The 27,957-nt window shown below is 53.6% G+C and overlaps 6 protein-coding genes across 6 annotated transcripts; 2 read left to right on the top strand and 4 right to left on the bottom strand.

Moving 5' to 3' along the window:
* Positions 1–1,106: 1,106 nt before the first annotated feature.
* On the bottom strand, positions 1,107–1,863 carry IUM83_05019 (uncharacterized protein; the record flags this gene model as incomplete). Its single annotated transcript, XM_067929127.1, has 2 exons — positions 1,107–1,234; positions 1,296–1,863. The coding sequence occupies 2 exons, from the start codon at positions 1,861–1,863 to the stop codon at positions 1,107–1,109; spliced, it is 696 nt and encodes a 231-aa protein (XP_067794604.1).
* Positions 1,864–3,578: 1,715 nt separating this feature from the next.
* Positions 3,579–9,431, top strand: IUM83_05018 (ABC transporter A family member 1; the record flags this gene model as incomplete). Its single annotated transcript, XM_067929126.1, has 1 exon — positions 3,579–9,431. The coding sequence occupies one exon, from the start codon at positions 3,579–3,581 to the stop codon at positions 9,429–9,431; it is 5,853 nt and encodes a 1,950-aa protein (XP_067794808.1).
* A 1,572-nt stretch (positions 9,432–11,003) lies between these two features.
* IUM83_05017 (uncharacterized protein) lies at positions 11,004–12,929 on the bottom strand (the record flags this gene model as incomplete). Its single annotated transcript, XM_067929125.1, has 1 exon — positions 11,004–12,929. One exon carries the CDS (start codon positions 12,927–12,929, stop codon positions 11,004–11,006), a length of 1,926 nt encoding a protein of 641 aa, XP_067794933.1.
* Positions 12,930–13,060: 131 nt separating this feature from the next.
* Positions 13,061–13,977, bottom strand: IUM83_05016 (protein S-acyltransferase 22; the record flags this gene model as incomplete). The annotated part of the gene is made up of 2 exons (XM_067929124.1): positions 13,061–13,846; positions 13,912–13,977. 2 exons carry the CDS (start codon positions 13,975–13,977, stop codon positions 13,061–13,063), a joined length of 852 nt encoding a protein of 283 aa, XP_067794645.1.
* Positions 13,978–18,349: 4,372 nt separating this feature from the next.
* Positions 18,350–19,269, bottom strand: IUM83_05015 (protein S-acyltransferase 22; the record flags this gene model as incomplete). The annotated part of the gene is made up of 2 exons (XM_067929123.1): positions 18,350–19,135; positions 19,201–19,269. The coding sequence occupies 2 exons, from the start codon at positions 19,267–19,269 to the stop codon at positions 18,350–18,352; spliced, it is 855 nt and encodes a 284-aa protein (XP_067794774.1).
* A 2,827-nt stretch (positions 19,270–22,096) lies between these two features.
* On the top strand, positions 22,097–27,940 carry IUM83_05014 (ABC transporter A family member 1; the record flags this gene model as incomplete). The annotated part of the gene is made up of 1 exon (XM_067929122.1): positions 22,097–27,940. One exon carries the CDS (start codon positions 22,097–22,099, stop codon positions 27,938–27,940), a length of 5,844 nt encoding a protein of 1,947 aa, XP_067794940.1.
* Positions 27,941–27,957: the final 17 nt, after the last annotated feature.

Raw genomic sequence — 27,957 nt, 5'->3', positions numbered from 1 at the left:
GTGCCCAATGGTTCGGCAGGCGATGCAGGTATTCCCCCGTGGCATGTTTACTCTGTTTTGTGTCCACGGCTATGAGCAAGCCCGTCCCCCGTCTTGGTGAAGTGACGTAGCTACTTCCAGGAGGCCACCATGAGACGGTCAGCCAGCAATCGGCACTGACCATAGAGTCCTTGGAGGTGGCGACATCTCGGCACTCGCCGCATTCGCAGTTGAGTGATAGTAAGGCTGCTATCTCCCACTATGTGCAACCGCATCATGTTCTGGAGCATAGCGTACCGCAAGCCAGTGAGAAGTGCGCGATATTCAGCAACGTTATTCGTTGTCTTGGACGCATAGGAGATACTAGCCAGCCATACAACCGTAGGCTGAGGTGTCGACATTCCGAGTCGCAGGATTACCGACCCAACTCCACCAGGTCCTGGGTTGCCGCGAGAACCACCGTCGAAAAGCAGCAATGTGAAGTTTATATTAGTACTAACAACTATACTTGGAATTTGTAATAATACTATTAGTAATAGTACTATATTATACTATATTATACTATACTATTAATCGTGTACCGTACTAATCGTGATTTTACTACCACTCCCTGATCGAGAGAATCCTAGCATATGATTTTCCCGGGCCTAATAACGACAAAACGGCTGCGAAATGAGCAAATCTGACCTCATTTTCGGGATCTAACGGGTGATTTTTACCTTATACATAACCATCGTATAAGGAAAGTCGAACGCTTATATACGGGACGGGCACAGGCCCATGAATAATGACCGGTACAATAATCTATGCGCGCGTACGGGTAGGATTGTACCCATGTTACCCGTACGCTTTCGACCTGGGGAGCAAAGATTAAAAAGTCGCATAGCTCTCGACTATCACTGCTTTGGACCGGCAAATATGTAGAATTTACATGTTGGGTTGAAATCTCCAGATGCTTGCAACGTTTCGCAAATAACAAGCATTATAGTAGATTTGTTATTCTGTCGATTCCTAAAAAAATAGGATGTTACTCGAAAATATAGTTTTTCGGAGCATTTCGTATCCATCGAACTCACTCACACGGGACTAGACTAAATATCACCACTCTGCTTACTAAATGCAAGACATCATTTCGCCCCAATCAATTTCTGACCCACGGACAGAGCTGCGTCGGACCTCGTCACGTAAGTGTAGCTGGCAAGTGATCCTCTGGCTGCTTGTGGAAGGATTTCACTCCTAGTGTGTTTTCTAGCATCTACAGAATCATTTTTGTTAGTAAATGCTGAAGTGGGCGTGTAAAATCCGACGTAACTTACCGCGAGTTTTTTTCCGTCTTTTCAATACTTGCTGCAAGCTCTTAGCTTCTAGCGTCTGCACCTCCATCATCTCACGAAGCTTTCTGTTCTCCTCCTCTGACATTTCCCGCTGTTCTTGTTGTCTCTGGGCAATCTGTTTCCACAACTGAGAAGTGCTTGTCTTCTGCGGTGCAGGGCATTTCTCTTGAGGGCCCCCCAGCGCCTGCAACTGGACCGTTAATTCTTTGATCTCATGATGCAGGTCTTCTATCTTCTTTTTAGCGGATACTCTCTTGGTACGCTTGGGCTTCGGAGGGCTGGATTCACGCGAAGAGTTCAATTTAGCAGCTAGCGCCCCCACAGATACAGTCGTTTGGTACGGTTCAGGCTTGGAGTTGCTCGTGTACTCGGCCAAGTTTGCGGTGGGTTTGTCTTCAAAGCAAAGCGTCGTCTCTGACAATCCTGCCCATATGCCGCTCTCGTCAAGGCACTGCGATGCGTCATCCAGCTCAATATCCCAATCCAGCCCCAGGGTGTCTTCATCAGCGTCAGGGATCTCGAGGGAGTGGGCGCGAACAAAGGTGTTCATTGCTTCGCCGGACCTTGTTAGTGAATGCGACGAAAATGCGATTCGCCCGAGGCAGCCAGAAGCGCGTTTGGAGCAACTCAAAATGCATTATGCACATGTCTTGCTGACTATAGCGACTAGTTTACCGACCTCACCGAAGCTGGTGAAGTGGATTTTTCGCGGAGACACATTCGCGGTAACATCTGTAATGCTTCACGATCGGTTCCAGCCCTTCTATCACTCGGAAACATGACCCGATGTGTCTTCGTACCGCAGAGCACTTCATCACCACTTTAAAGGGTGCATCACCTGCTGAGGCAATAGCCTGGTGGATTTTTCGTTGCTGTCCATCTTCGACCTTGTGTATTGCTGCCTCGATGGACCGGTACTGTACTCCAAGATGATTACGACGATGATGTACTGGCAGCGACTGACAAATATCCAGTAGGTCCCTTTCGTGCGGTTGTTCGCTGCAGGTTACAGCTAAGCTGTTAGCTCAGGTAGCCGTGCCTCTGCGCCCTGATGGCAAGCACCAAGCGATATACCCACTGAAAATCCCCGACTCCGACACAATTTGAAAGCTGATGAAACGTTTTCGGCCAGCCGAACACGATTTACCGCGTGGTTTGAGGGCCGTTCTTAACAGAAATAGTTTGATAGATTTTGATACATCCGTGACACCTGCGAGCATAATCGTTGCTAACAGAGCCAGGCGCAAAATAGCACATAGCCAGCCATGAGGTGTATCACGAGGTTGCACAAAAGGTATCATATGAAGCTCGTGAGCCTTTGCCAAATTCCGCGCGGCCCTGCTCCTCACTACCGTCTACTATTAAAAGCACTACTTGTCTCATATTTTCACAATCTGTGCTATTCACGGATTTGTCCTGCGGTTTACCTTCTCTCAGAGAATTGGTAGTCAACTGAACCTTAGTTAATAGCCTCCCGGAGTTTTGTCGTTGGATTCCCTTGATGCAGATCCCCGCCGTCATTTCACGCGCTATCTAGCGTGAACTCTTCTTCCGAGGCGCTGTAACTCCAGGCAAAGTGTTCGTCTTCCGAAGCGCTGTTGCCAAAGTGCTCGTCGACGAGGTCACTATCACCACCAAAGAGCGTCTGCTCATCTGACTCAGCATCGCTGTCCAGGCCCATGCTTGAGCGAGCGCGAGCCCAATCAGGGAGAGAGGTGAGAGGGGGGGGGGGGGGGAGTTGCCGGAAAATGACAATTGAAAAATCAGGAGAGCCGTTGAGTTTCATTCTCATCAGAACTGTAGATCGGTTGCTCGGTGATACTCCCCTGTTTCTTGCACAATTAAACCAAGGTTTCACGGTGATACCGATCTACCTCTGTCAATAACGCTCTGCTCACACCACAGCCGCTATGTACGAAACACATTGTACATGGACATGTAGTAAACTGGGCGACCAAAATGCTTACCCCCGCTCGGATTACTGAAGGCCATCGGGCTGTCAGCCAATCCAGCGTCTTGAATCGTCCGTCACCCAATCAGCAGCCTTGGTCAGTGAAGATTAGCGCGACCAAGAGATTGTGCACGATGGCAGCTTCCCTAAAGCGGCACAGGTAAGCGCAGATGGAAGGCGATATATCGCAAACCTGCTTAACTCCGCTCGGCTCATTCCACAACTAGACGCAAAGCGCGCACTTCAACTGGAAACAACCACCAACTCCGAAATCTTCAACGAAAAAAAAACTCGGGTACATTGTTTCCACGCTCATGACTCTCCAGGAGAAGCTCATGAATGGCTCCAACGAGAACCTGGCGCAGCGACGTACGTCCTGGACGTTCATGCGGGCGTTGCTCTGGAAGAACTGGCTCATCAAGAACCGTCAACCCGTTGCTACCGCGGGCGAGATCCTCGTGCCCACCTTCTTCATCTTGCTGCTCGGAATGCTCAAGCTGATTACAACAACGGTCGACGTTCCTCCAGGCTGGAGCGACGACGCCAGCAACACCGCTGGCACCAGTTACAACCTGTTCCAGCCCACGGGCCAGACCAGCGAGTGGGTCGATGTCGACCTGCCCAAATTTGCGCTGCACGAGTCCACCATGACCGGCCTGATGCTCAAGCTTGGACATCAGTCCATCGACGACGGTCTGCACCTAGAGGACCTGTCCGCTTCTGACTTGGCTGCATGCCGGACGGGAGTAATGGCTGATGGACTGGTCGACACCAACACCTCATCACCGTATAGTGTACCGACCGAGTGTGCCGGCAAAGTTGTGCCCTACAAGATCGGCATCGCCCCCGACAACGCCTTCACGCGCAACTACTTCGCCGAGGCGATGGACATGTGGTACCCGCGAATTGAATTGTTGAACTCGTCCAGTGCGTCTCTGACGGTCCCGTCGTTCAAGGAGAGCATCCAGTTCTTCGACTCGAACGACGCACTCACGGAGTACGTGAAGGGCGACAAGTACGGCGACAACTTCGACAATCCCAAGATCTTTGCCGCGATTGTGTTTGATTCGGCTCCATCGGGGGACGACATCGGAACGTTCGCGTCCATCGAGTACTCGCTGCGGCTGAACGCAACAAGAGGTGATAAAAGAGATTCTGTTGGTCGTGTACCTACCACTGACGGGTCTCTGGTCGACTTGGACTCATTCCAGAAGGACATCGTGACGGACTACTACTCGGCCTACACCGTCACGGGTTTCATGACGCTGCAGACACTTGTCACTCGCTTTGTGGCCTGCATGCCTGAGTGGAGTTCGGCAAACCAGTCCACCACGGGTATTTGTCAACGTGCTCAGACCACCGCCAAAGCATCGTCCGAGCTCGACAGCTCGTTTCTTAACACCATCACCGAAGATGCATTGGTTCAGGAAGCACTTGCTGAACTTGGTCTCTCTGGAAGTGCTGGCGATTCTGATCTGTTCGATGGTTTCTCGAATAGCACCAAAGAAGCCTTGTTAACTCCTCTACGCCAAGCCCCTCAGCCGATAGTGGGGTCTATCGTCGCCCCATTTCCTGTTGACAACTACACCAGCTCCCCTTTCTACGCGAATGTTGCGACAGTTTTTTCAATTGTCTTCATCATGGCATACCTGTTCACGATCTCACGAATTCTAGTAGTGCTCATTCAAGAAAAGGAACTCCGCCTGCGTGAATTCATGAAGATCCTTGGTGTGACAGAGAAGACGATCATTTTGACGTGGTACATCACGTACACGGCCATCCTCTTCGTCGGCGCTGCCGTGCAAGCACTTGCTGGACTGGCTGGCCTGTTCCCGAACAGCTCGCTGATTGTCACCTTTCTGTTCTTCTTCCTGTTTGGAATGAGCGTGCTGGCGTTGGCATTCCTCATCAGTACACTCTTCAGCAAGGCCCGAGTGGGTGCGTTCGTTGGAATGGTGGCGTTCTTCGCCATGTATGCAATCTCGCAAGGCTTCTCAACCGGCACCTCGGAAAGCACCAAACAGTTGGGCTCGGTACTGTCTCCGGTTGCGCTGTCACTTGGCGTCAATGTACTAGCGAATGCTGAAGAAACGGGTGAAGGCGTGCAGTTCTCGACGATGGGCACGCTCAGCGACAATTATCGTATCAGTACGGCGCTGCTGATGTTTGCCATCGATACGGTGCTTTACACAATTCTTGGTTTGTACTTCGAGAAGGTGATGCCCAAGGAGTACGGCACGTCGCTCAAATGGTACTTCCCAGTTTCTCCTTCGTACTGGCGAAGTCGCAAACAACGCCAAGTGACGGTCGAGAACCCGGGTGATAGTGCGATGGACACCGTTACCTTGGACGTGAGCCCGAACTTTGAGCCGGTGAACAGTGAGCTTCGGGACCAAGAGCACCGCGGTGAGGCACTTACTGTGAAGCGACTGCGCAAGGTGTTCCAGGTCCCCGGAGGCGAAAAGGTGGCAGTCAAGGGGCTCGACGTCACCATGTACAAGGACCAGATCACCTGCTTGCTGGGTCACAACGGTGCCGGCAAGACCACACTGATCTCCATGCTCACTGGCATGACCGCTCCCTCCAGTGGTAACGCCACCTACCGCGGCATGTCGATCAACGAAGACATGGACGAGCTGCGCCAGTCACTTGGCATTTGCTTCCAGCACGACGTTCTGTTCCCGGAGCTGTCGGTCCAGGAGCACCTGCAGTTCTTCGGACAAATCAAGGGCTACGCGAACGAGGAGCTGCAGGCTGTGGTCGATCGGCAGATCCGCGAGGTCGGCTTAACTGAGAAGCGCAACTCGAAGCCCAACGATCTGTCTGGTGGCATGAAGCGCAAGTTGTCGGTGGCAGTGTCGCTGCTCGGTGACAGCTCGCTGGTGTTCCTGGACGAACCCACCTCTGGCATGGACCCGTATAGCCGTCGCAGCACGTGGGAGATCCTGCTGAACAACCGCAACGACCGCGTGATGGTTTTGACGACGCACTTCATGGACGAAGCTGACATCCTGGGTGATCGCATTGCCATCATGGCTGAAGGCGAGATGCGCTGCTGCGGCTCGTCGCTCTTCCTGAAGAACCGCTTCGGCGCGGGCTACAACTTGACCCTCGTGAAGGACGACGCCAACTGCGACGACGACGCCGTGTCGGCCTTTGTAACCTCGTACGTCCCCTCTGCACAACTCCTGAGCAACGTCGGAAGCGAGATTGCGTTCCAGCTTCCCCTTCACAGCTCGGCGAGCTTTGCTTCCATGTTCGCTGCGATGGATCTTCAGTTGCAGACGCTGGGTTTGCTGTCGTATGGAGTGTCCGTGACTACTTTGGAAGAAGTGTTCATCAAGGTGGCGGAGTTGGCAGACGAGAACAACCAGCATACGCTAGGCAATATTGCTCGAGCGAATTCTTCCGAGTCGGCAGGCAACTATCAGGCGTGTGACGAGTTGATCATGACTGAACCAGTCTTCAAGACCCACTTGCGCGCGTTGCTGCTGAAGCGATTCCGATACGCGAAGCGTGACAGGAAAGCACTCATCTACATTGCAGCGCTGCCCGTTCTTCTTATCGCTGCTGGCTTGGGGATTCTTAAGGCCAGTATGGCGATCAAGGACGACCCTCTGAAAGCTCTGACGACGGAGGCTTATTCCGGTAACGAGACTCCGACGCCGTACTTCTGCCAGGCTGGAGCTGGAACTGGGCAATGGTGCAGCGAGATGATGGCGTCGTCATATTACTCTGGAGCCAACGCACAGGCCCTTTCGATCTCGGAGCCGGCATTTGACACGGATTCGCCCACGGTATTTGGCATCACTTACACGGACCCGATCATCAATGCGAGCGGCGCGACCGGGTACAGTGTTGCGATGGGCCAGCAGGTTTACGAGCGTGGATATGGTAAGGGCGCTGGTCTTGTAGAGGGTCAGTATGGAGCTTACTTGGTGTACGGTGACAGCGACCATAACGTGTTTGGCTACAACGTGTTCACAAACACGACGGCGTCGCACTCGTCGGCGATTTTCAAGGCGTTGATGGACCAGGCGGTGTATCGGTTTTTCGCGGCGAACAGCTCGAGTGACTCGGCAGCTTCGACGGTGAACCTGAAGGTGAACAACTACCCGTTACCGTACACCACAGCAGCGAAAGCGGTGTTCAGTTCATCCACATCGTTCACCGCGGCGCTCTTCGTGTGCATTGCGTTCACGTTCCTGCCGGCATCGATTGTCGTATTCCTGGTGAAGGAGAAGCAGGCTGAGCACAATTCGAAACACCAACAGCTCGTCTCTGGCGTATCGCTGCCTGCGTTTTGGTTGTCCAACTACATCTGGGACCTGATCATGTACATCTTCCCGTGCGTGTCCGCATTGGTCCTGATGGTCGTTTTCAAGGTTTCGGCACTGACGGGCCAAGACTGCGATAGCTGCGCGCCAGAAACGTTCCCTGCCGTGATCCTGCTGTTCATCCTCTTCGGCCTCGCGATCTGCCCGTTCACATACTGCCTATCATTCCTCTTTAAGGAACACTCTTCTGCGCAGACTTTCACGATCGTGCTCAACTTTATGATCGGTGTGGTGCTGATGATCACCTCGTTCGTCTTGGACATGTTCGACTCGACTGCCAACGTGAATTCGGTGCTAAAGTTTTTGTGGCGCTTCTCGCCGCTGTTCGATCTCGGAAATGCTCTTCTTACCATGGTCACGAATGACGTCGACAGCATTCAAAACAGTGAAACTGACACCACGAGTCCGTTCAGCACCGACATCATGGGATTCGAGCTACTCTACCTCGCGCTCACGGCCATTGGGTTTATGGGCTTGACGGTCTACATCGACTACTCCAAAACGTTCCCTCGAAAGGAGGAGGCGGGTACCAGCGACAACTTTGGCGAGGACCACGAGATCGACGAGGACGTGGAAAAAGAAGCGCAACGGGTTGCTTCTGGTGGCGCTGACGGGGACGCGGTGAAGCTTGTGGGACTCCGTAAGGTTTACCCGGGTGGCAAGGTAGCTGTCCGCAATCTCTCATTTGGCTTGAAACGTGGTGAGTGTTTTGGCTTCCTCGGTATCAACGGAGCTGGTAAAACAACCACCATGAAAATGCTCACGGGCGATGTTCAACCGAGTCATGGCACCGCTACGCTGGGCGGGTTCGACATTCTGGCGCAACAGATCGAGGTTCGTCGACAAATCGGATACTGCCCGCAGTTCGACGCCTTGTTCGACTTGCTCACTGTGCGCGAGCACCTGGAGCTCTTCGGTGCGATCAAGGGTGTACCGCAAGACTCGTTGGAGCGTGTCGTGATGGAGAAAATCCACCAGCTGAACCTCGCAGACTTCGAGAACAAGCTTGCTGGCAGTTTGAGTGGCGGCAACAAGCGCAAACTGTCGGTGGCCATCGCCATGATCGGCAACCCGGCCATCATCTTCCTGGACGAGCCTTCCACCGGTATGGACCCTGTCTCCCGACGATTCATGTGGGACGTCATCGCGGACATTTCAACTCGTGGCAAGGAGTCGACGATCGTGCTCACCACTCACAGCATGGAGGAGTGTGAGGCGCTGTGCTCGCGCGTTGGCATCATGGTCGGCGGTCGTCTTCGCTGCTTGGGCAGCGTGCAGCACCTCAAGTCTCGGTTTGGAGATGGCCTCGTGTTCGATGTGAAGCTGGACATGCCTACTGCGGATGAACTGGAGTACCTAGTCCAAAGCGTCTTTGGTAACGGCAGTGAGTTCGTCACGCCTGCAGAACTTGAAGACAAGTGCCGCGCATTCGGCAACGTCCAGCTCGCCGATCGAGTCACGGCGTCGCACCCGACCGGCTACAGTCTTGCGGCCGCCATGGAGCGCGATGGGTTTGTCCGCGCCGAGGCCTTCTGCTCGTGGTGCATCGAGGAAACGCGCTTCGACAAGCTTAACGATTACCTCGTGCAATCCTTCGGTGCGGGCCAAGTGCAGGTGATGGAGCGCCAGAACGACTTCGCTCGCTTCAAGGTGCGCAGCCACAATAACGAAGTAAAGTTGTCCAAGATGTTCGCGCTGGTCGAAGATGTGAAAACCAAGATGCACATCCGCGAATACAGCGTCTCGCAGACGACCCTGGAACAGATCTTCAACTCGTTCGCGAGTCAGCAGGAGGAGGAACAGGGCGTCGCTCGGGGTGTTTTCCAGTAGGAGAGATAAGTCGAGCCAGGAGTAATACTACCTCCGTTCGGAAATAGATAACCATTTTTTTTTTTTTGCGCAGCGCTCCGCCTCGTTCATTTTCCTGATTATAAAATTGTGGGAGTGCTGGTTGACATCAAGCGAGGCACAGTCCAGAGTGGCGCAGGCGTTTAAATTGTGGGAGGGCTGGAGATCAAGAGTTGACACTAAGCGAGGCACAGTCCAGAGAGGTGCAGGCGTTCTTGTTCCGCCCCACTACATACACAAAAATGGATCTAAGGTCTCACTACATGTACTTGAGGGGCACTTGATTTGGCTTTGGGTGCTACGAGAATCCCACTTGCTGCGATGGATAGCAGGGAGGCGCTCGCATTGGCGAGAGATGTTGCATCACATGGCAATGACGTTGGAAGACTGTCCATTCGCATCAGTTTGTCCGTAGCAAATGTTCGAGCCGGTAATCATTTCCACCATTAGACTTCATGATATGCTCCATGGGCGCTGGCAGCAGGAAGCGCGAGCCCTCCGTCCAAGCGTCGCTCTCAGCCTTCGCCTCACGCTCATCGTCAGCAACCGAGCCCTCCATCGTCGTCGGATCCCGCATCGCTTCCAGCACACGACGCGCACCAAGTCGAGCGCGGGGCACGTAGCGCATGTACATGCGAGACACGGGGGGAATCGGTCCGGGCACGAAAGGTCGAATCCAGCGTTCCAGGCCTCGGCGCAGCAGCGTCAGCGCGTGGCGTCGGCGAGGTTGCGTCCGGCGGTTGGCAGGGGCAGCGGGCGGCGGTCCATCTTGCACTCTTTATTGACTTGACCACAGCTGCTACTCGATCTCCCATCGAGTTGATTCCACGCTTCCAATGCGCTCGACAACTTGGCGGCTCACGTGGAAGTACATTGCAACCCGGACGATCTCCCCACGTGTAAGCACGCCTCCTACGCTGCGAAGCAGTAGGGTTTCCCAGACGGCTTGGCGTTCACTATCCGTAATCTCCCCCATCCGCCAACTTTCGAAATGAATCCAGAAGCCAGTGTACGGGGGCCAGCAGTGTGCGGGGGCCAGCAGTGTGCGGGGGCCAGCAGTGTGCGGGGGCCAGCAGTGTGCGGGGGCCAGCAGTGTGCGGGGGCCAGCAGTGTGTGGTGGCGGAAAGCGCGGGAGATTCAGAATTCAAACTCGATTGGTTTAGAAGGGGAATTATGTTGAGTTGGCTGAAATATGATTGGAAACGGTCATCTATTTCCGAACGGAGGTCGTATGCAATGTCGGGCATATTGAAATGAATAAATTGCATGGAATCTGCATAGGTTTCACTCTTGTCATCCTCGGTGGCATTTTGCTTCCGAGCGCTGGAACGCATCATAAATATGTCTTTACAACAAACAGCACGATAATCAAGTCAAATATACTGCCGGCTGCATCATCGTAACAAATCCATGAAAGACATTGAGCATCGTAAACTCGTTTGTGTTACACAGTTCTTTGTTCCGTAATCGGGACAATTCTTGTGTTCCGATAAAACATACAGTTGCGTTGGCCATTGATCCACCTGACTTTCTTTTCGTCGCCCAGCCGAGGTATCACTGCAGTTCAAGCAATCTCACGTGGAGGCTATCCAAGCAAAGGCGCTTGCTGCTTGAAACGTCACGGAGTGGCTTAAGCGCGATGTTCGGATTCATGACAATCACGTGGATTGCGAACACGTCAGCAAAAGGACTCCCTAGCTGTGTCATCGACGATATCTCGTTCGAAAATAGCGTGTCCATGCTGGAAGATCGCTCCCCAAGCATCAGTGCCTTCGCATTGTTTGATGACAATGCCATCCATTCTCCGTATTCTTTCGCAAGATACAGTCGCGTTTTCCCAGCATCCACAGTATCGAAGCATTCACCCACCTCTTCCTGAATCGCCTTCTCCAGCTCCTCAATACGCACGATCCTGTCGAGGTTTATGCCAAATGGTCGACTCCCCGGGACAATGCAGCGCAATATAGGTTTCAGCGCGATCACATGGATGACGTTCGCCTGCAGTGAGTCTTGGAAGACACCCTTCACATGTCTGCTCGGCATGATTTGCCACACCAATAAATCTCGCACGCTGGAGCAGTCTCCCAGCTCAATTGATATAATTTCCTCCGAGTTTGCGGAAATCCATTCGTCCCTTCTCTTTGTGAGATACAACCAAATTGAGGTGGATGGTACGTCAGCAAAATACTCAGGTTTCGCGTCGCGGATCACAGTTTTCAGGTCGTGGATAGTGGAAAGCGCATTTATGTCGACCACAAAAGGGGAATCCCCGGGGGCGATGCAACGAATCCCATGTTTGAATTTTGACTCGATTTCCACTGGCACAGGTTTCTCGTTAAGCGACAGTTGGTCACGCGCCTTCTGCACATCAATTATTGAGCATTTCTCGGCTAGAATGTCCACAATAATCCTTTCGTCGAGCTTAGCAGCTTGCATCAGCGCCTGTGCAACAACTTCGGTGCTACATTCCTTGTACAAACGCTTCACCACGTCCCATTTCCCCTTGCTCACTGCGCAATTGAACGCCTTGTCAATATTGTTCGACTCCTTGTAGCACATATCAGCCAGCAGCTTTATCGCCGTCCAATTCTCGTGCGTAAGTGCCTCAGCCATCGCCTTCTCGGCCTCGTAGCACATGCACCGCTTGTACAGCACATCCAGCAGCGCGCGTCCGCCATCTTTATCCGCCAACGCCAGCCCCTGCTCATATTCCTGCGTCTGCAGTTTCCCACAGAGCAACTTGACCACGTCCCATCGACGTTGCAGCGCGGCCGATCTCATGGCCTCCTTCAGTCTCCCCTCTTTACAGAGCGGGGAAAGCAGCTCCACCATGTCCCAGTTGGCTGCCACAGCGGCGCACGTCAGCGTGATGCCCAGCTCCCTTGAGCCGAGGCCTTTGTGCTTGTGCAGAGCTCTGACCACGCCCCAACGTGCCGCCACCGCCGCATCCTGCAACGCCCGCGCGACGTCATGGGCGTGGCAGTCTGCCAGCACGAGCTGCACGACATCCTCCCGCCCGGCCCTTGCGGCGGCTTTCAGCACTTCTCCAAGGGCGGTCGATCCTGTGCTGCCTCCTTCGTAGAGGATCTGCACCACGTCCCAGTGGTTGTTGCGCGTGGCGTACCTGAGCGCTCGGCGCACCGCGTCGTCGCTGCAGTCGGCGGCCAGAAGCTGCACCGCCTGGCTGTTGCCCTGCTGGGCGGCGCACTTCAAGGCTTGATTAGCAATCATGGACTGGGGAGCCAGCTTTCCGTAGGTTATGAGCCCTTTGATGACGTCATAGTGGCCGTTCGTCACGGCTGCGAGCATGGCGATGGTGGAGCAGGACTTGGCCCGGAAGCGCTGCACGACGTCCACGCAGCCGTGGCGCACGGCGGTGTCCAACGTGAGCGGTATCACGAAGGACGTTATGGCCTCGTGGACGTGGGCCAAGTGCCTGACGCTCTCGGGCAGCGCCACCTCCACGCACGTGAGCTCCATGGCGCAAATTGCGGAATGGAGGCAATCTTTTGCACTAGGCCATACGAAAAGCAAGTTGTTTATCTTGGTCTTTGATTGATGGAAAGATGTTGAAGTGAACAACCAATCAGATGATTAGATTGAGTTACAGTTCATTGCTTCAACGCTGGGAGCATTGCGTCCACCAGGAATCTCTCGATCTGGTGGTGAATATGGGCGATGGTCTCGTCGCACACGGTGAGGGTCGCGACCTTATTGGCCGGCAGCCGCAGTCTCTCCGCCGCTGCCAGTCCGTCGTCGTGCCGCTCCGCGCTGAAAAGGATCTGAATCAGGGTCATGGGCTCGCCGGAATCAGCCCCACTCCCATCGCGAAGTTCTACCAGCAGCGTCGACATCAAGTGCAACCCAGCAGGCCCAGTCACACCAACGAGCTTGGGCTCCATGGTTGTGCAGTAAACAAACACCGTTCGAGTGTCTTCAACGTATCGGCGCACAGTCTTCGCCACATGGAGTCCGTCGACGTGGTTGTTCCGTTTAAGTGCCGCGAAGAAGCTGGAGCTCAACATGTTCCTGTCGTTTCCACTACCTGAGTACGGAGAACGATCCCCCATCGTATAACCTCTGCCGACACTTGGTAAGTCTTGTGGTTCCTGTTGGCCCAGTGCGTGCCAGACAGCTTCCGCGGCTGAACTGGTGCTGAATGGGACCAGCTTGCGCTCCAAGAGTTTGTAGCATACTCCGTTGAGGGTCGTGCTGTCTGTTCGACGCGCTCGCCCCGGACATGGGATCTCGTGCATGCCATTCTCGCGGAACATCACGTCTGCTTGGGCGTACAACTCATCGACGTTATGCAGCATTTTCTCGAAGCACAGTGCGCTGGTACTGAGGCCTGAGTGATTCTTCTTCTGCCGCTTCATCCCAAACATTTCTTGCAGCATCTAATCACACACATGAGGTTAGAATAGCAAGGCTATGTTCCAATAGGAGTAGGCAGGGGGCCTACCTCGATGCGAGTTCGTCGCTTCAAAATCCGCCGCAAATGTCTGGCCTCCTGGACTTGCATTTTCATCACTTCACGGAGCTTGTCATTTTCATCCTCTGCTTGTCGTCGCAGTTCCAACTGCCTGACTGCAATTTGATGCCATAACTGGTGCCTTTGCGTTGGAAATTGCCCTGTCGTCTTCGGCTTCTTTGAGCTTGTTTGGAGATAGCGCAGGCGACTCGTTAGAGTCTCAATTTCCTTGTGCAGTCTGCTTATTTTTTGCTTGTTAGTCACCCGTTTCCCCAGACGTGCTGGGTTTCCCACTGAGAGTTGCGATGTCGAGCAACACTCCGCATTTAAATCTGTCGCCACAGGAATCTGCAAACCGATGTTATGGGTTTCCGGGAGTTCGAGTGGCTCTAGCATAGAGTCCCACAACTCTTCAGTGGCCACGGTGTCCAAGAAGTCCTGCGTCTCTTGAAAGTCCATGTCAGAGTCCGTCCCGGAGACCTCATCCTCGCCCGGGATTTCAAGAGAGTGCGATCGATTGAACAAGGTTGTGGGGGAGGCGTCTCCACGAGCTCGGCTCTGAAATAGCTTGGTAGTTGTGACGCTGTCGCCCATGTTTCTTCAATTACCAGTCCACGTCGAGAGAGATAATAGGGCGAGCAGTATGCGGTATTCCCAAGAATGAGCAAGAATAAGCAAGGAGGTGGACGGTGGATTTTTTTATTGCCCACCAATCGCATCCCGAGCACTGAGACCATAGATTATGCGTTGGTTGCAGCCAAATGTTTACGAGCGCAGCAGTAGAATCACACAGACAGAACAGCTGCAGGCCTCTCAAAATTAGGCAGTGTGTGAAGGGAAAGTGCAAAATGCCTAATCCTATTTTTTTTCAAAATACCTAATTCCGGACATACCTGAAACCACCCTGGCTCGCAGTCTATTCGCATCGCTGCCTGTGCATTCCACCTTTCGGCGCTCTCCACCTCCTAGCACGAATGGGGAAGACAAAAGGATCAAGGCGAGGGTCTAAGAAGGGTGCTCGTGGAGACCAACAGACCGCACCACAGCCTAAAGTCACTGGTGCAAACCGCTGTCAACACTGCCCTTGTGCAAACTAAAATCACCCCTCTGCAGCAGCGACAAAAATGAATCGAGATTGATTGACCAGGAAATTATTGATCGCGTGCCAGAAACGCCAAAAGATGTGATGAATTGCAACGATCTCCAGTTTCGCAATATTGAAACGCACAAGGCTCGGTTGACCGCTGCGTATGGTCCGACGGCAAGTCATGATATTTGGAAGCAGAGACATGATATGGTCGAGCGATACAAGGTCGACACTTCTTTTCATCACCGCGTTGAAAGTGTTGATCGATCTTCGTTTCTTGATGCGTGGTCTGCTGTGGACTGCGAGGGCAATTACAGGTTACTGTTCGCATTCGTCGCTGGAGTGGCGGCGATATCGCCCGGCACTCACTCAGTTGAGAGTGAGTTCAGCGTCTTGAGAACCCGCAGAGAACAGCTCTAACCAACTATGCAATGGAAGGCCAACTCCAGTCGCTGCAGTACTTCTTTTTGCTCGATCTAGCTGAACGCGTCGCTAGGAGTGCACGTAGCTAAGACAATTCACTTGAATAAAGTATACCACCTGCATGCCTAATTTGGATTTTGAGCCATTTGTATCGAACTACTTAAGAACAACCTATTCAGACTTTTCCCAAAATGCCTAATCGAAATCAAATTAGGTAGGTAGGTATTTCTGCCTAATTTTGAGAGGCCTGCAAATTTAGAATAGGCTCTACCGACTTCCCTGGCTTATAGTGGACACTCCACTTACCGGCACAGTGTACCAGGCAAAAAAAGCCTTTGCCTTTTCGGTTACCGGTATGCATACCGAATGAGGGTCGGTTTGAAATATTATATGCATCTAGCCTACTCGACGTGTCGTCCGAGTCGATCTAGCACGGGTTCTAGCTCTCATGGACACTTTGTGTCGGGCTTTGAAGGCTTGCAATCAGGACCACGACCCTCCAAAACCCTCCACATCATACTCCTCTGTTACTGTCAGGCCTCTAGCGTCAGCGTTAGACTCGAAATGGGCACGCCCTCCTTTCTGAAGTCGTTGACCCACTTTACGAGCTCCAGCTCTGCCTCCAGTGGCAGCTTCGTGCCGATTCCGGTGCGGTGCGCTTTCTTCTTGCTGCTGCCATTCTTGGCAGCACACAGGAAAGCAGTGTGCTCTTGATTCGTACCCACTTCAGCACTAGTTTACGTCTAGACTCGTGAGCAAACTCGCTAAAGTTAGGATAGTACTCACGAATACCTAGCCTTGCGAACGTCCTTGCACTCCTCTACAGCTCGGACAACACTAAGCTTCTCGCTAGCCGAGAAGGACGTGCGTCGCTTCTTGTGGCGAGGCGCAGGGTGCCCTCCGTCTGACTTTCGCTTTGCACCCCCTGCGTCTCTCGCTCCCTAGCGCTGTGCCATGGCGGACGACGACGGCTCCTCCGTGTGCGTGGCCGTGCGCTTCCGGGTGCTCATCGAGTGCGAGAAGGTTCCGTGGGGAAGCTTCGGCATCTCTGCTCGCCAGGGGGGGGGGCATCGCCGAACGAGTGGCAATCAGAATCACAATACTTGTACCAAACCGGTAAATTTGTATCTAAATGATTATAGCGGAACTTATATGCCGATGCGACAGCTGGCGTTAAATACTGCCATTTCATTGGCCGCTCTTATATGCAGTTCAAGCCAAGGAAGTCGGTACTGGTACGGTCACCCTAACCCGCCCTATCATCCGAAGAGCCAAACCATGAACAACATCGTCGTTCTCCTTGTTGTCGCTGCTGCCGTGCCCAGCTCTGCCACGCGGGACCTGGGAGAACAAGCTGCTCCGCGTTCCAAATTTGTGAGGCCATGCGATGTGGATGCCTGTGGCCCAGCCGACTCCGACAAAAACATTAACACCAGCAAATGCTGCAACTCTCAGCGATCATCCTGTGTACAAAAACTTTGTGCCCAAAGCTGCACGATCAACTCCCCGTGCATTGTGAAGTAGATAGCAAGTGGGCGCCTGAACAAGCAAAGCAAATCAAGGCATACGCTTCGTTGGAGTAACCAATTTGAGTTCGTTTTCAACACAAGCAATACAAGCCATTCACCCGACTACTCAGTGAACCATCGAAATGAACGTGTCTGACAAACATATATTGTGTGTTACTTTGAAATCCGCGCAGAGACAAACAAGATCAGAGCTCGGAAAAATAATTATTTTATTTTACTGAGAGGGTGGGTCAACTGTCGCTGGACTCTGTAGCACCCGCGGCTACGATAGGATCACCAGCTCCACGCCAATTGACGGGCAAAACCATCTCTGCAGTTAGAGCCCTTGTGGAGAGAACGTGTAGCGTCCAGGGAGGGGAGAACGTATAGCGTCCAGACAGCGAGCTGTGGCACGCATGATTTTCGTGGGCAGCCATGGTGTTCTGAACCAAGTAGTGGATGCGCTGCTCAAGAGCGCAGTGCCGTCTCAGAAGGCCATCGTGCGTGCGTCCAAGGCGGCCAGCATCCAGCTCTTCGTACCCACCCCTCGTGGTCGACAACGACCGCCGCTGCAGAACGGAACTTACGCTGAGAAGAAGATCAGCAGGCAGTAGCATACTGCAGGATTCCTGCAGCAGGGAAAAGAACCCGAAAATGCTGTGATTTTCCTAACTATTTGATGATGATAGCAAACTAATGATGTTAAGTAAATAAAATATTAAGAGACGAAATAATAGCGGATCAATGCCGTGGAGAGGGAAGGCAACTTACTTATGGCGGCACGCCTGAACTAGGTCGTCTGCGACTTGGCTGGGAACACCTGTGTTGTGAAGTGCAGCTGCAAAGATTGATACAGATTGCCGTGGCATGGACGACCTCGTGATCGAGATAATATTTCGATCAAGGAGATCAACATTACTTGTCGTTGAGGCCAACTGGCTGCATTTCTTCACCTCCACCTCGTCGATATCTTCATCCGCTTCAGCATGCGATTCGTTACCATTATCATAACTCTTGGTTTCGACTTGACGCTGGAAAATGTTTCGACGATCAATTCGGCTGGAATACACACTGTAGCATACAAAAACTTCAAAATAGGGATATCGCGACGTTCTCGCCCACTTCTACCGCAGCTCATCATGGCGGTCACGCACAAGTTTCATCTTACCAACTAGGCAATCACCGGGGGTCACGCACCATAGCGCTAATGCGTATTATGCATATCACCCAATTATATTAGCAACCATCGGATTAATAGCTCAATCGAGCAGCCCTCATTATCAGATACTTCTTTTCGCACGCTCACCGCAAAATCCAGAGCTGTTCCGGGCGAAGCACGGCTTTGTTAAAAACACCTGTAATTGCATTTTCTGCGTATCATACGTGAGGACTGACTTTTTGCGTCTGTTATCTACTGCTTCAACACTGGGACCATTGCGTCCACTAGGAAGCTCTCGATCTGGTAATGAATATGGGCGATGGTCTCGTCGTACACGGTGAGGGCTGTGTCCAGATTGGCCGGCAGCCGCAGTCTCTTCGCCGCTGCCAGTCCGTCGTCGTGCCGCTCCGCGCTTAAAAGGATCTGAATCAGGGTCATGGGCTCGCCGGAATCAGCCCCACTCCCATCGCGAAGTTCTACCAGCAGCGTCGACGTCATGTGCACCCCGGCAGACCCAGTCACACCAACGAGCTTGGGCTCCATGGTTGTGCAGTAAACAAACACCGTTCGAGTGTCTTCAACGTATCGGCGCGCAGTCTTCACCACATGGAGTCCATCGACGTAGTCGTTCCGTTTAAGTGCCGCGAAGAAGCTGGAGCTCAACATGTTCCTGTCGTTTCCACTACCTGAGTACGGAGAACGATCCCCCATCGTATAACCTCTGCCGACACTTGGTAAGTCTTGTGGTTCCTGTTGGCCCAGTGCGTGCCAGACAGCTTCCGCGGTTGAACTGGTGCTGAATGGGACCAGCTTGCGCTCCAAGAGTTTGTAGCATACTCCGTTGAGGGTCGTGCTGTCTGTTCGACGCGCTCGCCCCGGACATGGGATCTCGTGCATGCCATTCTCGCGGAACATCACGTCTGCTTGGGCGTACAACTCATCGACGTTATGCAGCATTTTCTCGAAGCACAGTGCGCTGGTACTGAGGCCTGAGTGATTCTTCTTCTGCCGCTTCATCCCAAACATTTCTTTCAGCATCTAATCACACACATGAGGTTAGAATAGCAAGGCTATGTTCCAATAGGAGTAAGCTGGGGGCCTACCTCGATGCGAGTTCGTCGCTTTAAAATCCGCCGCAAATTTGTGGCCTCCTGGACTTGCATTTTCATCATCTCGCGGAGCTTGTCATTTTCATCCTCTGCTTGTCGTCGCAGTTCCAACTGCCTGACTGCAATTTGATGCCATAACTGGTGCCTTTGCGTTGGAAATTGCCCTGTCGTCTTCGGCTTCTTTGAGCTTGTTTGGAGATAGCGCAGGCGACTCGTTAGAGTCTCAATTTCCTTGTGCAGTCTGCTTATTTTTTGCTTGTTAGTCACTTGTTTCTGCAGACGCCCTGGGCTTCCTACTGAGAGTTGCGATGTCGAGCAACACTCCGCACTTAAATCGGTCGCCACAGGAATCTGCAAACCGATGTTATGGGTTTCCGGGAGTTCGAGTGGCTCTATTAGCATAGAGCCCCACAGCTCTTCAGGGGTGAAGGTGCCCAAGAAGTCCTGCGTCTCTTGAAAGTCCACGTCAGAGTCGGTCGGTCCCAGAGACCTCATCTTCGCCTGGGATTTCAAATTAGTGCAATTGATTGAACAAGGTTGTGGGGGGGAGTCTCCACGAGCTTGACTTTGAAATAGCTTGGAAGTTGTGACGCTGTCGCTCAATTACCAGTCCAGGTCGAGAGAGATAGGGCGAGCGGTATGCGGTATTCCCAAGAATGAGCGGACGGTGGATTTTGTTACTTTGTCCACCAATCGCATCCGCCCAGCAGACAGCTGTGGATTATGCGTTGGTTGCAGCCAAATGTTTACAGTCTTGGCAGCAGGGTTTCACAGTTATCCGACTGGGCGGTACAAAACAGTACTACGGTAGCAGTACTATTACTACTGTGGTTCGCATTTTCCAACCACCTGATACGATAGTACTTAGTAGTTCACCCCGCCGGAGGTACAGTACTGTTTTGTACTACCGAGAATCACGGGGATTGGAAGTGTGGACGCCATAGATGAATGGATGCTTGTGTCGACCGCACAGGCTGTGGTTTGCGTATGTGAGGCTCACTCGCTCATTCTTCAAGCTTCTTCGCAACCGCTAGGAAGCCATATTACGTTCTCAACGCCCAAGTCGAGCTCTCATGGCCCTGTCTTCCGTTTGAGGTTATGCAGTTCGTCGACCCGAACGGTGTGGAGACGTTGCTGTCTCTAGCCAAGGACCAGTCCGGCATCTTCAAGGTGGAACCCGTCGAGACAAGCTCGGCATCGCCCACGGTCTCCTCCTCGATGTCGCCGCCGTAAGAGCGCCTACGTCATCGTCCACTGTGCTTGGCCGACGTGCACATCATGCAAGCGTCTCAAGCAAGCCCGGCGGCAAGGTGCAGACGCGGTCCCCCCGTCAGTTCCACTCTTCTCTGCTCTGCCATATTTAAGTGCATGTCGCTTCGCTCACGCGGGTGTCTCGTCATCGACTTCTGAGTTTTCTGCCGCGCGAACGATTTCAAAGGATCGCTGCGGGACATCTTCGCCAACCTGGACGTCGTCGCCGCTCGCGATGCGTAACCCCAAGCTGATGTCGCTGTTCGTGCGCATGAGCGCCACTTTACGTGCAAAGTCCCAATTGTGTTATGAAGGGTTTAGGAGGTCGACCTAGGTTCAAATACATGTATTTGGTGAAATTTCGACAGTCGACTGGCTGTTGTTCAGTAGTACTATAGTACTACATCTATAGTAGTCTAGAATCCATGTGTTGAGCTATTAAGTACTATATTAGTTTAGAAAGTAGCACTTGCTAACTTCTTACAGTAATATTGAAAAGTGCCAGTGCTGTCAATCCCTGCTTGGCAGGGGCTGCTAGCTGCAGCCCGAGCTTCAGGAGGTCAGTTTCAACAGCTAAGGTCTATACAATGAATCACCGTGTAGATACGCGGCATCTCATTACAAGTCTATACACCTCACCTTTCGAATACAATCGATACCCACTCCCACTTTCGACGACCTGAGTTCTCTCCCGGAGCATCGTCTATCACTATTAATAACGGAGACTGTGGCAAATGACAATGATATTATCGCGTTACAGCATCAGGCCCCAAGAACTTGCAAGTTTTGGATCCATGCCGGGCAATCGATCGACTTCTCCGTAATGACAAAGTCTTCGAGCACTCCTCCGCTACTCCGCGAGGTACCATCACCCGAGTTGGTAGTTATTAGTGATAATTTGTCATCAATAGCATTTCTAGACCCTGCGAATATGCTGCGTACTTGTTATTTGCGAGGCAGCAGGATACCGGTGCCGTTTATTCAGCGATTCCGGACCTGCTGTTTACCCTTCTGCATGACTCCCCACGTGGCTTCTTTTAGCACCCCGCCATCGCAGGCGTCCCTCCGTTCGGACAGCAGCGATGACCCAAGTTCAGACGTTGAGGATGAGACTGCCATATTCCACCGAAACCTGTTCAAATAGCCAAACGGGCGGGAAATCACGCTCAATCCACAACCGCCATTTTGACACCAAATTGCTGTAGTATGTGGGTGGTCAGCTCCTGGTAGACCGTGTCGAAGTCACTGACGCATTCCGCACCGCACACAGGCACAAGCGTCATCCGGCTGAAGCGGTTACATGTGCATGTACCGCTTGTCGCTGGATATTCTTGAGCGATTATCGCAACAGAGGTGCCGCTTTGATCACCCACCGTGAAACATCCCGCCCCGTCTTTGCTCTCCATACAAAACCCAAGTGTTCAGCGCCAGGGCTCGATTACCCTGGTGCGTGGTGCATCGTGATTGCCACTGCAGCTCGAAAGCGAATCAATCGAATCGATGGGGCATTCCTCAGCACAACATTCCTGAATTCGCTATCTCGCGCACACTGGTCCTTCGGCACAAAGAGCCCCTCGCTCCTCTTTCAACCTACGCGCCAACCATTCCGGCCGACGAGACCGCCGCCAAACCGCATCTCATGATGCCGGACAAGGGCAAGCAGCCCGCCGCCAACCTGTCGGAGCGCCGCACGTCCTGGACGTTCCTGCGCGCGCTGCTCTGGAAGAACTGGCTCATCAAGCGCCGCCACCCGGTGGCCACCGCCTGCGAGGTGCTGGTGCCCGTGGTGTTCATCCTCCTCCTCGGGCTGCTCAAGAGCACGACGACCACCGTTGCCGTGCCCTCCGGATGGAGCGACACGACCGCCTCGTCGGGCGACGCGGCCGTCGGCACCAGCTTCAACCTGTTCCAGCCCTCGGGCCAGAGCATCGAGTGGGTGAGCGCCGACCTGCCCAAGTTCGCGCTGCACGAGTCGTCCATGACCGGCCTCCTGCTCAAGCTCGGCGTGCAGTCGGTGGACGACGCCATCCGACTCGAGGAGCTGTCCGCGGCCGACCAGGCCACGTGCACGGCCGGCGTCATCGCTGATGGCTTCGTGGAGACCGACACCGCCTCGCCCTACCGAGTGCCCAGCGAGTGCGCCAACAAGGTGGCCCCCTACAAGATCGGCATCGCGCCGGACAACGCCTTCACGCGCAGCTACTTCACCGCCGTCATGGACATGTGGTACCCGCGGCTCAACATGCTCAACTCGTCCAGTGAAAGGTTGACGGTCCCGTCGTTCAGTGAAAGCGTCCGCTTCTTCGACACGAACGACGACCTGACGGAGTACGTCAAGAGCGACGACTACGGCAAGGGCCTCGAGAACCCGCGCATCTACGCCGCCATTGTCTTCGACTCGGTTCCGCTGGGGAGCGACATCGGGTCTTTCGCATCCATTGAGTACTCGCTGCGACTGAACTCGACGGACGGCGACTCGGCTGGACGCGTGCCTGCAACGAGCAGCTCGGTGCTGGACACGGATCCGTTCCAGACGGACATCAACACGGAGTACTACTCGCGGTACGCGGTGACCGGGTTCATGACGTTGCAGACGCTCGTCACGCGCTTCGTTTCGTGCATGCCGGAATGGGATTCCAGCAACCAGTCGACTACGGGTGTGTGTCAGCGATCGCAAACCACGGCACTCACTTCGACCAGCCTCGACGACACGCTGATGGAGTCTTTGAGCAATGACGCGTTGATCCAGGAGGTATTCAACACGGGGTTGGTGTCGGGAGAATCATCCTTTTCGAGCATTTTGGCCAACATGTCTGATAACACAAAGGAGCTACTGCTGACCCCGCTGCGTCAAGCTCCGCAGCCTTTCATTGGAGCCACCGTCGCTCCATTTCCGGTCACCAGCTTCGACAGCTCGTCGTTTTACGACACGATCTCGAACGTGTTCCCGGTGATTTTTGCGCTCTCGTATCTGTTCACGATCTCCCGAATTCTCGTTGTGTTCATCCAAGAGAAGGAGCTTCGGCTGCGTGAATTCATGAAGATCCTTGGCGTCACGGAGAACACGATTATCATCACGTGGTACATGACGTACACGTCGATCATCTTCGTTGGAGCAGTCGTCCAGGCCGTCGCTGGTCTCGCCGGTTTGTTTCCGAAGACGTCCGTGATCCTGACGTTTTTCTTCTTTTGGCTGTTTGGTATGAGCGTTCTCGCCCTCGCCTACTTGATTAGCACGATTTTCAACAAGGCTCGCGTCGGCTCCTTCGTAGGTATGGTGGTGTTCTTCTTCATGCACGTGGTGTCCCAAGCATTTACCACGGGCACGGCAGAGAATATCAAGACAATCGGATGTCTTCTGTCTCCAGTGGGTCTGTCGCTTGGTGTCCAAGTCCTTGCGGATGCGGAGACAACCGGTGCTGGTGTGACGTTCGCGAACGTGAGTGCGCTGAGCAGTAACTTCAGGTTTAGCACGGCTTTGTGGATGTTTGCTTTCGATACGGTGTTGTACACACTCATCGGCATGTACTTCGAAAAGGTGATGCCCAAGGAGTACGGTACGTCGCTCAAATGGTACTTCCCTGTGTCCCCGTCGTACTGGAGAAGCCGTCGTCACCGCACAGCGAACGTTCAAACTCAAGATGCGTTGCTGGACAACGTCGCACTCGATGTGAACCCCAACATCGAGAGGGTGAACGCGGAGCTCCGTGAACAAGAGCGTAACGGCGAAGCTCTCACTGTCCAGCGCCTTCGCAAGGTTTTCCCAGTTCCAGGAGGAGAAAAGGTGGCAGTTCAGGGACTCAACGTCACGATGTACAAGGATCAAATCACCTGCTTGCTCGGCCACAACGGTGCCGGCAAGACCACGCTGATCTCCATGCTCACAGGCATGACCGCTCCTTCCAGTGGTAACGCCACCTACCGCGGCATGTCGATCAACGAAGACATGGACGAGATGCGTCAATCCCTCGGTATTTGTTTCCAGCACGATGTCCTGTTCCCCGACCTCTCCGTTGAAGAGCACCTGCTCTTCTTTGGACAAATCAAGGGCTACGCGAACCAGGAACTGCTAGCGGTAGCTGAAAAGCAGATCCGTGAGGTCGGCTTGACGGAGAAGCGCAACTCGAAGCCTAACGACCTGTCTGGCGGTATGAAGCGAAAGCTCTCGGTGGCTGTGTCGCTGCTTGGTGACAGCTCGCTGGTGTTCCTGGACGAGCCCACCTCTGGTATGGACCCGTACAGCCGTCGCAGCACGTGGGAGATCCTGCTGAACAACCGCAACGACCGCGTGATGGTTTTGACGACGCACTTCATGGACGAAGCTGACATCCTGGGTGACCGCATTGCCATCATGGCTGAAGGTGAACTTCGTTGCTGCGGCTCGTCGCTCTACCTGAAGAACCGCTTCGGCGCGGGCTACAACTTGACCCTTGTGAAGGACGACGCCAATTGCGACGACAAGGATGTATCTGCTTTTGTTACCTCGTACGTCCCCTCTGCACAACTCCTGAGCAACGTCGGCAGTGAGATCGCGTTCCAGCTTCCGCTCCACAGCTCATCGCAGTTCGCGACAATGTTCGCTGAATTAGATCGTCAGTTGCAGACGCTGGGTTTGTTGTCGTATGGAGTGTCCGTGACTACTTTGGAAGAAGTGTTCATCAAGGTGGCGGAGTTGGCAGACGAGAACAATCAGCACACCCTGGGCAACAACATCCGAACGAACAATTCGGAGTCGAGCGATAATTATCAGCCGTGTGATGAAATCATTACGTCCACACCGATATTTAGCACTCACCTGCGTGCACTGCTACTGAAACGCTTCCGGTACGCTAGGCGCGACAAGAAGACAATCGTGTACAGCGCGTTGCTACCGGTTCTGCTCATTGCTGCTGGACTGGGGATTTTGAAGAGTAGCGCTACCGCATCAGACAACCCTTCCAAACCATTGACGACGGAGGCGTACTCCGGAAGTTCGACCCCGACGCCCTACTTCTGCCAAGCTGGGGCTAGCACGGGAGAATGGTGTAACGAGGTGATGGCATCGTCGTTCTTCTCCGATGCGGACGCACAGACACTTTCGATTTCAAAACCAGCGTTTGACTCCAACTCGCCCACCGTCTTCGACGTGGCCTACACGGATCCTTCCATTAACGCAAGCGGGGCCACCGGCTATAGCGTTGCGATGGGTCAGCTACTTTACAATCGTGGTTACGGACAGAACGTGGATCTCGTGGAAGGGCAATACGGAGCCTACCTGGTGTACGGCGACAGCGACCAGAACTTGTTCGGCTACAACGTGTTCACGAACACAACAGCACCGCACTCGTCAGCGATTTTCAAGGCGTTGATGGACCAGGCGATGTATCGTTTTTTTGCATCAAACAGCTCAACTGGTTCGACGTCATCGGTGAACCTGAAGGTCAACAATTTCCCGCTTCCAGTGACGGCTGCCACGAAGGCGTTTTCCGGTTCTGCAGCGGCATTCGTATCGTGCATGTTCATTTGCATCGCGTTCACGTTCCTTCCGGCCTCCATCGTAGTCTTCTTGGTGAAGGAGAAGCAGGCAGAGCACAACTCGAAGCACCAGCAACTTGTCTCGGGAGTGTCGCTGCCTGCATTTTGGATGGCCAACTACATCTGGGATCTGATCATGTACATCTTCCCGTGCGTCTGCGCCCTCTTGTTGATCTACGCATTCAACGTTTCCTCGATGACCGGCCAGAACTGCACTAGCTGCACGTCGGCGACATTCCCAGCGGTGATCCTACTTTTCATCCTGTTCGGATTCGCGATCTGCCCGTTCACATACTGCCTGTCGTTCCTGTTCAAGGAGCATGCTGCTGCGCAGACGTACACGATCATGGCCAACTTCGTCATTGGTGTTGTGTTGATGATCGTGTCGTTCATTATGAGTGTCATTGGCTCGACGTCGGACGCTGATTCGGTGCTCGTTTTCATCTGGCGACTTTCTCCGCTGTTCAATCTCGGGATGGGCTTGCTCCGACTCGTTCTCAACGACATCACATACGTTCGCTTCACCAAGGATGAAAAGACCAGTCCTTTCAGTGGCGACATTATGGGCTTCGAGCTAGCCTATTTGCTGCTGACCGCCATCGGCTTCATGGCACTTTCTGTATACTTGGATTACAGGAAAACATTCCCCAAGGTGAAGGACCACGGTGAGGACATCGGCGGCAGTGATCTCCAGATCGATGCTGATGTAGAAAAGGAAGCCCAGCGTGTTGCTAGTGGTGCTGCTGACGAAGATGCGGTGAAGCTTGTGGGACTCCGCAAGGTTTACCCGGGTGGCAAGGTGGCTGTTCGTGATCTCTCCTTTGGCTTGAAGCGTGGAGAGTGCTTTGGTTTCCTCGGTATCAATGGTGCTGGCAAAACAACCACCATGAAGATGCTCACTGGCGACGTACCTCCAAGTCGCGGCACCGCTACGCTAGGCGGCTACAACATTCTGACACAACAGATCGAGGTTCGTCGACAAATCGGATACTGCCCGCAGTTCGACGCCTTGTTCGACTTGCTCACTGTGCGCGAGCATCTGGAGCTCTTCGGTGCGATCAAGGGTGTGCCTCAGTCTTCACTGAATCGCGTCGTGATGGAGAAAATCCACCAGCTGAACCTCGCAGACTTCGAAAACAAGCTTGCTGGCAGCCTGAGCGGCGGCAACAAGCGCAAACTGTCGGTGGCCATCGCCATGATCGGCAACCCGGCCATCATCTTCCTGGACGAGCCTTCCACCGGTATGGACCCTGTCTCCCGACGATTCATGTGGGACGTCATCGCGGACATTTCAACTCGTGGCAAGGAGTCGACGATCGTTCTCACCACTCACAGCATGGAGGAGTGTGAGGCGCTGTGCTCGCGCGTTGGCATCATGGTCGGCGGTCGCCTTCGCTGCTACGGAAGCGTACAGCACCTCAAGTCTCGGTTCGGAGATGGCCTCATGTTGGACGTCAAACTCGATACACCTACGTCCGAGGAACTGGAATACCTGCTTCAGCACGTGTTTGGTGACGGTGGCACACACGTGACGCCAGTGGAGCTTGAGAGCAAATGCCGTGCATTCGGCAACCCCGAACTGGCAGAGCGAGTCACTGCTTCTCATCCGACGGGCTACAGCCTCGCTGCTGCCATTGAGCGTGATGGATTTATCCGTGCAGAAGCCTTCTGCTCGTGGTGCGTCGAGGAAACACGCTTCGACTCCTTGAACGACTACCTCGTGCAATCCTTTGGTGCGGACCAAGTGCAGGTGATGGAGCGCCAGAACGACTTCGCTCGCTTCAAGGTGCGCAGCCACAACAACGAAGTGAAGCTGTCCAAGATGTTCGCTCTGGTTGAGAATGTGAAGGCCGACACGCACATTCGCGAGTACAGCGTTTCTCAGACGACTCTGGAGCAGATCTTCAACTCCTTCGCCAGTCAGCAAGAAGAAGAAAAGGGCGTCGCTCGCGGAGTCTTCCAGGCGTAGAATGAAGCACGCCGCAC

This window comes from Phytophthora cinnamomi (assembly GCF_018691715.1).
Source record: "Phytophthora cinnamomi strain GKB4 chromosome Unknown Contig23, whole genome shotgun sequence".
In the NCBI taxonomy this organism is placed as follows: domain Eukaryota; phylum Oomycota; class Peronosporomycetes; order Peronosporales; family Peronosporaceae; genus Phytophthora; species Phytophthora cinnamomi.
Note: the sequence above shows the minus strand (reverse complement) of the source record. Positions and strands in the feature narration are given on the sequence as shown.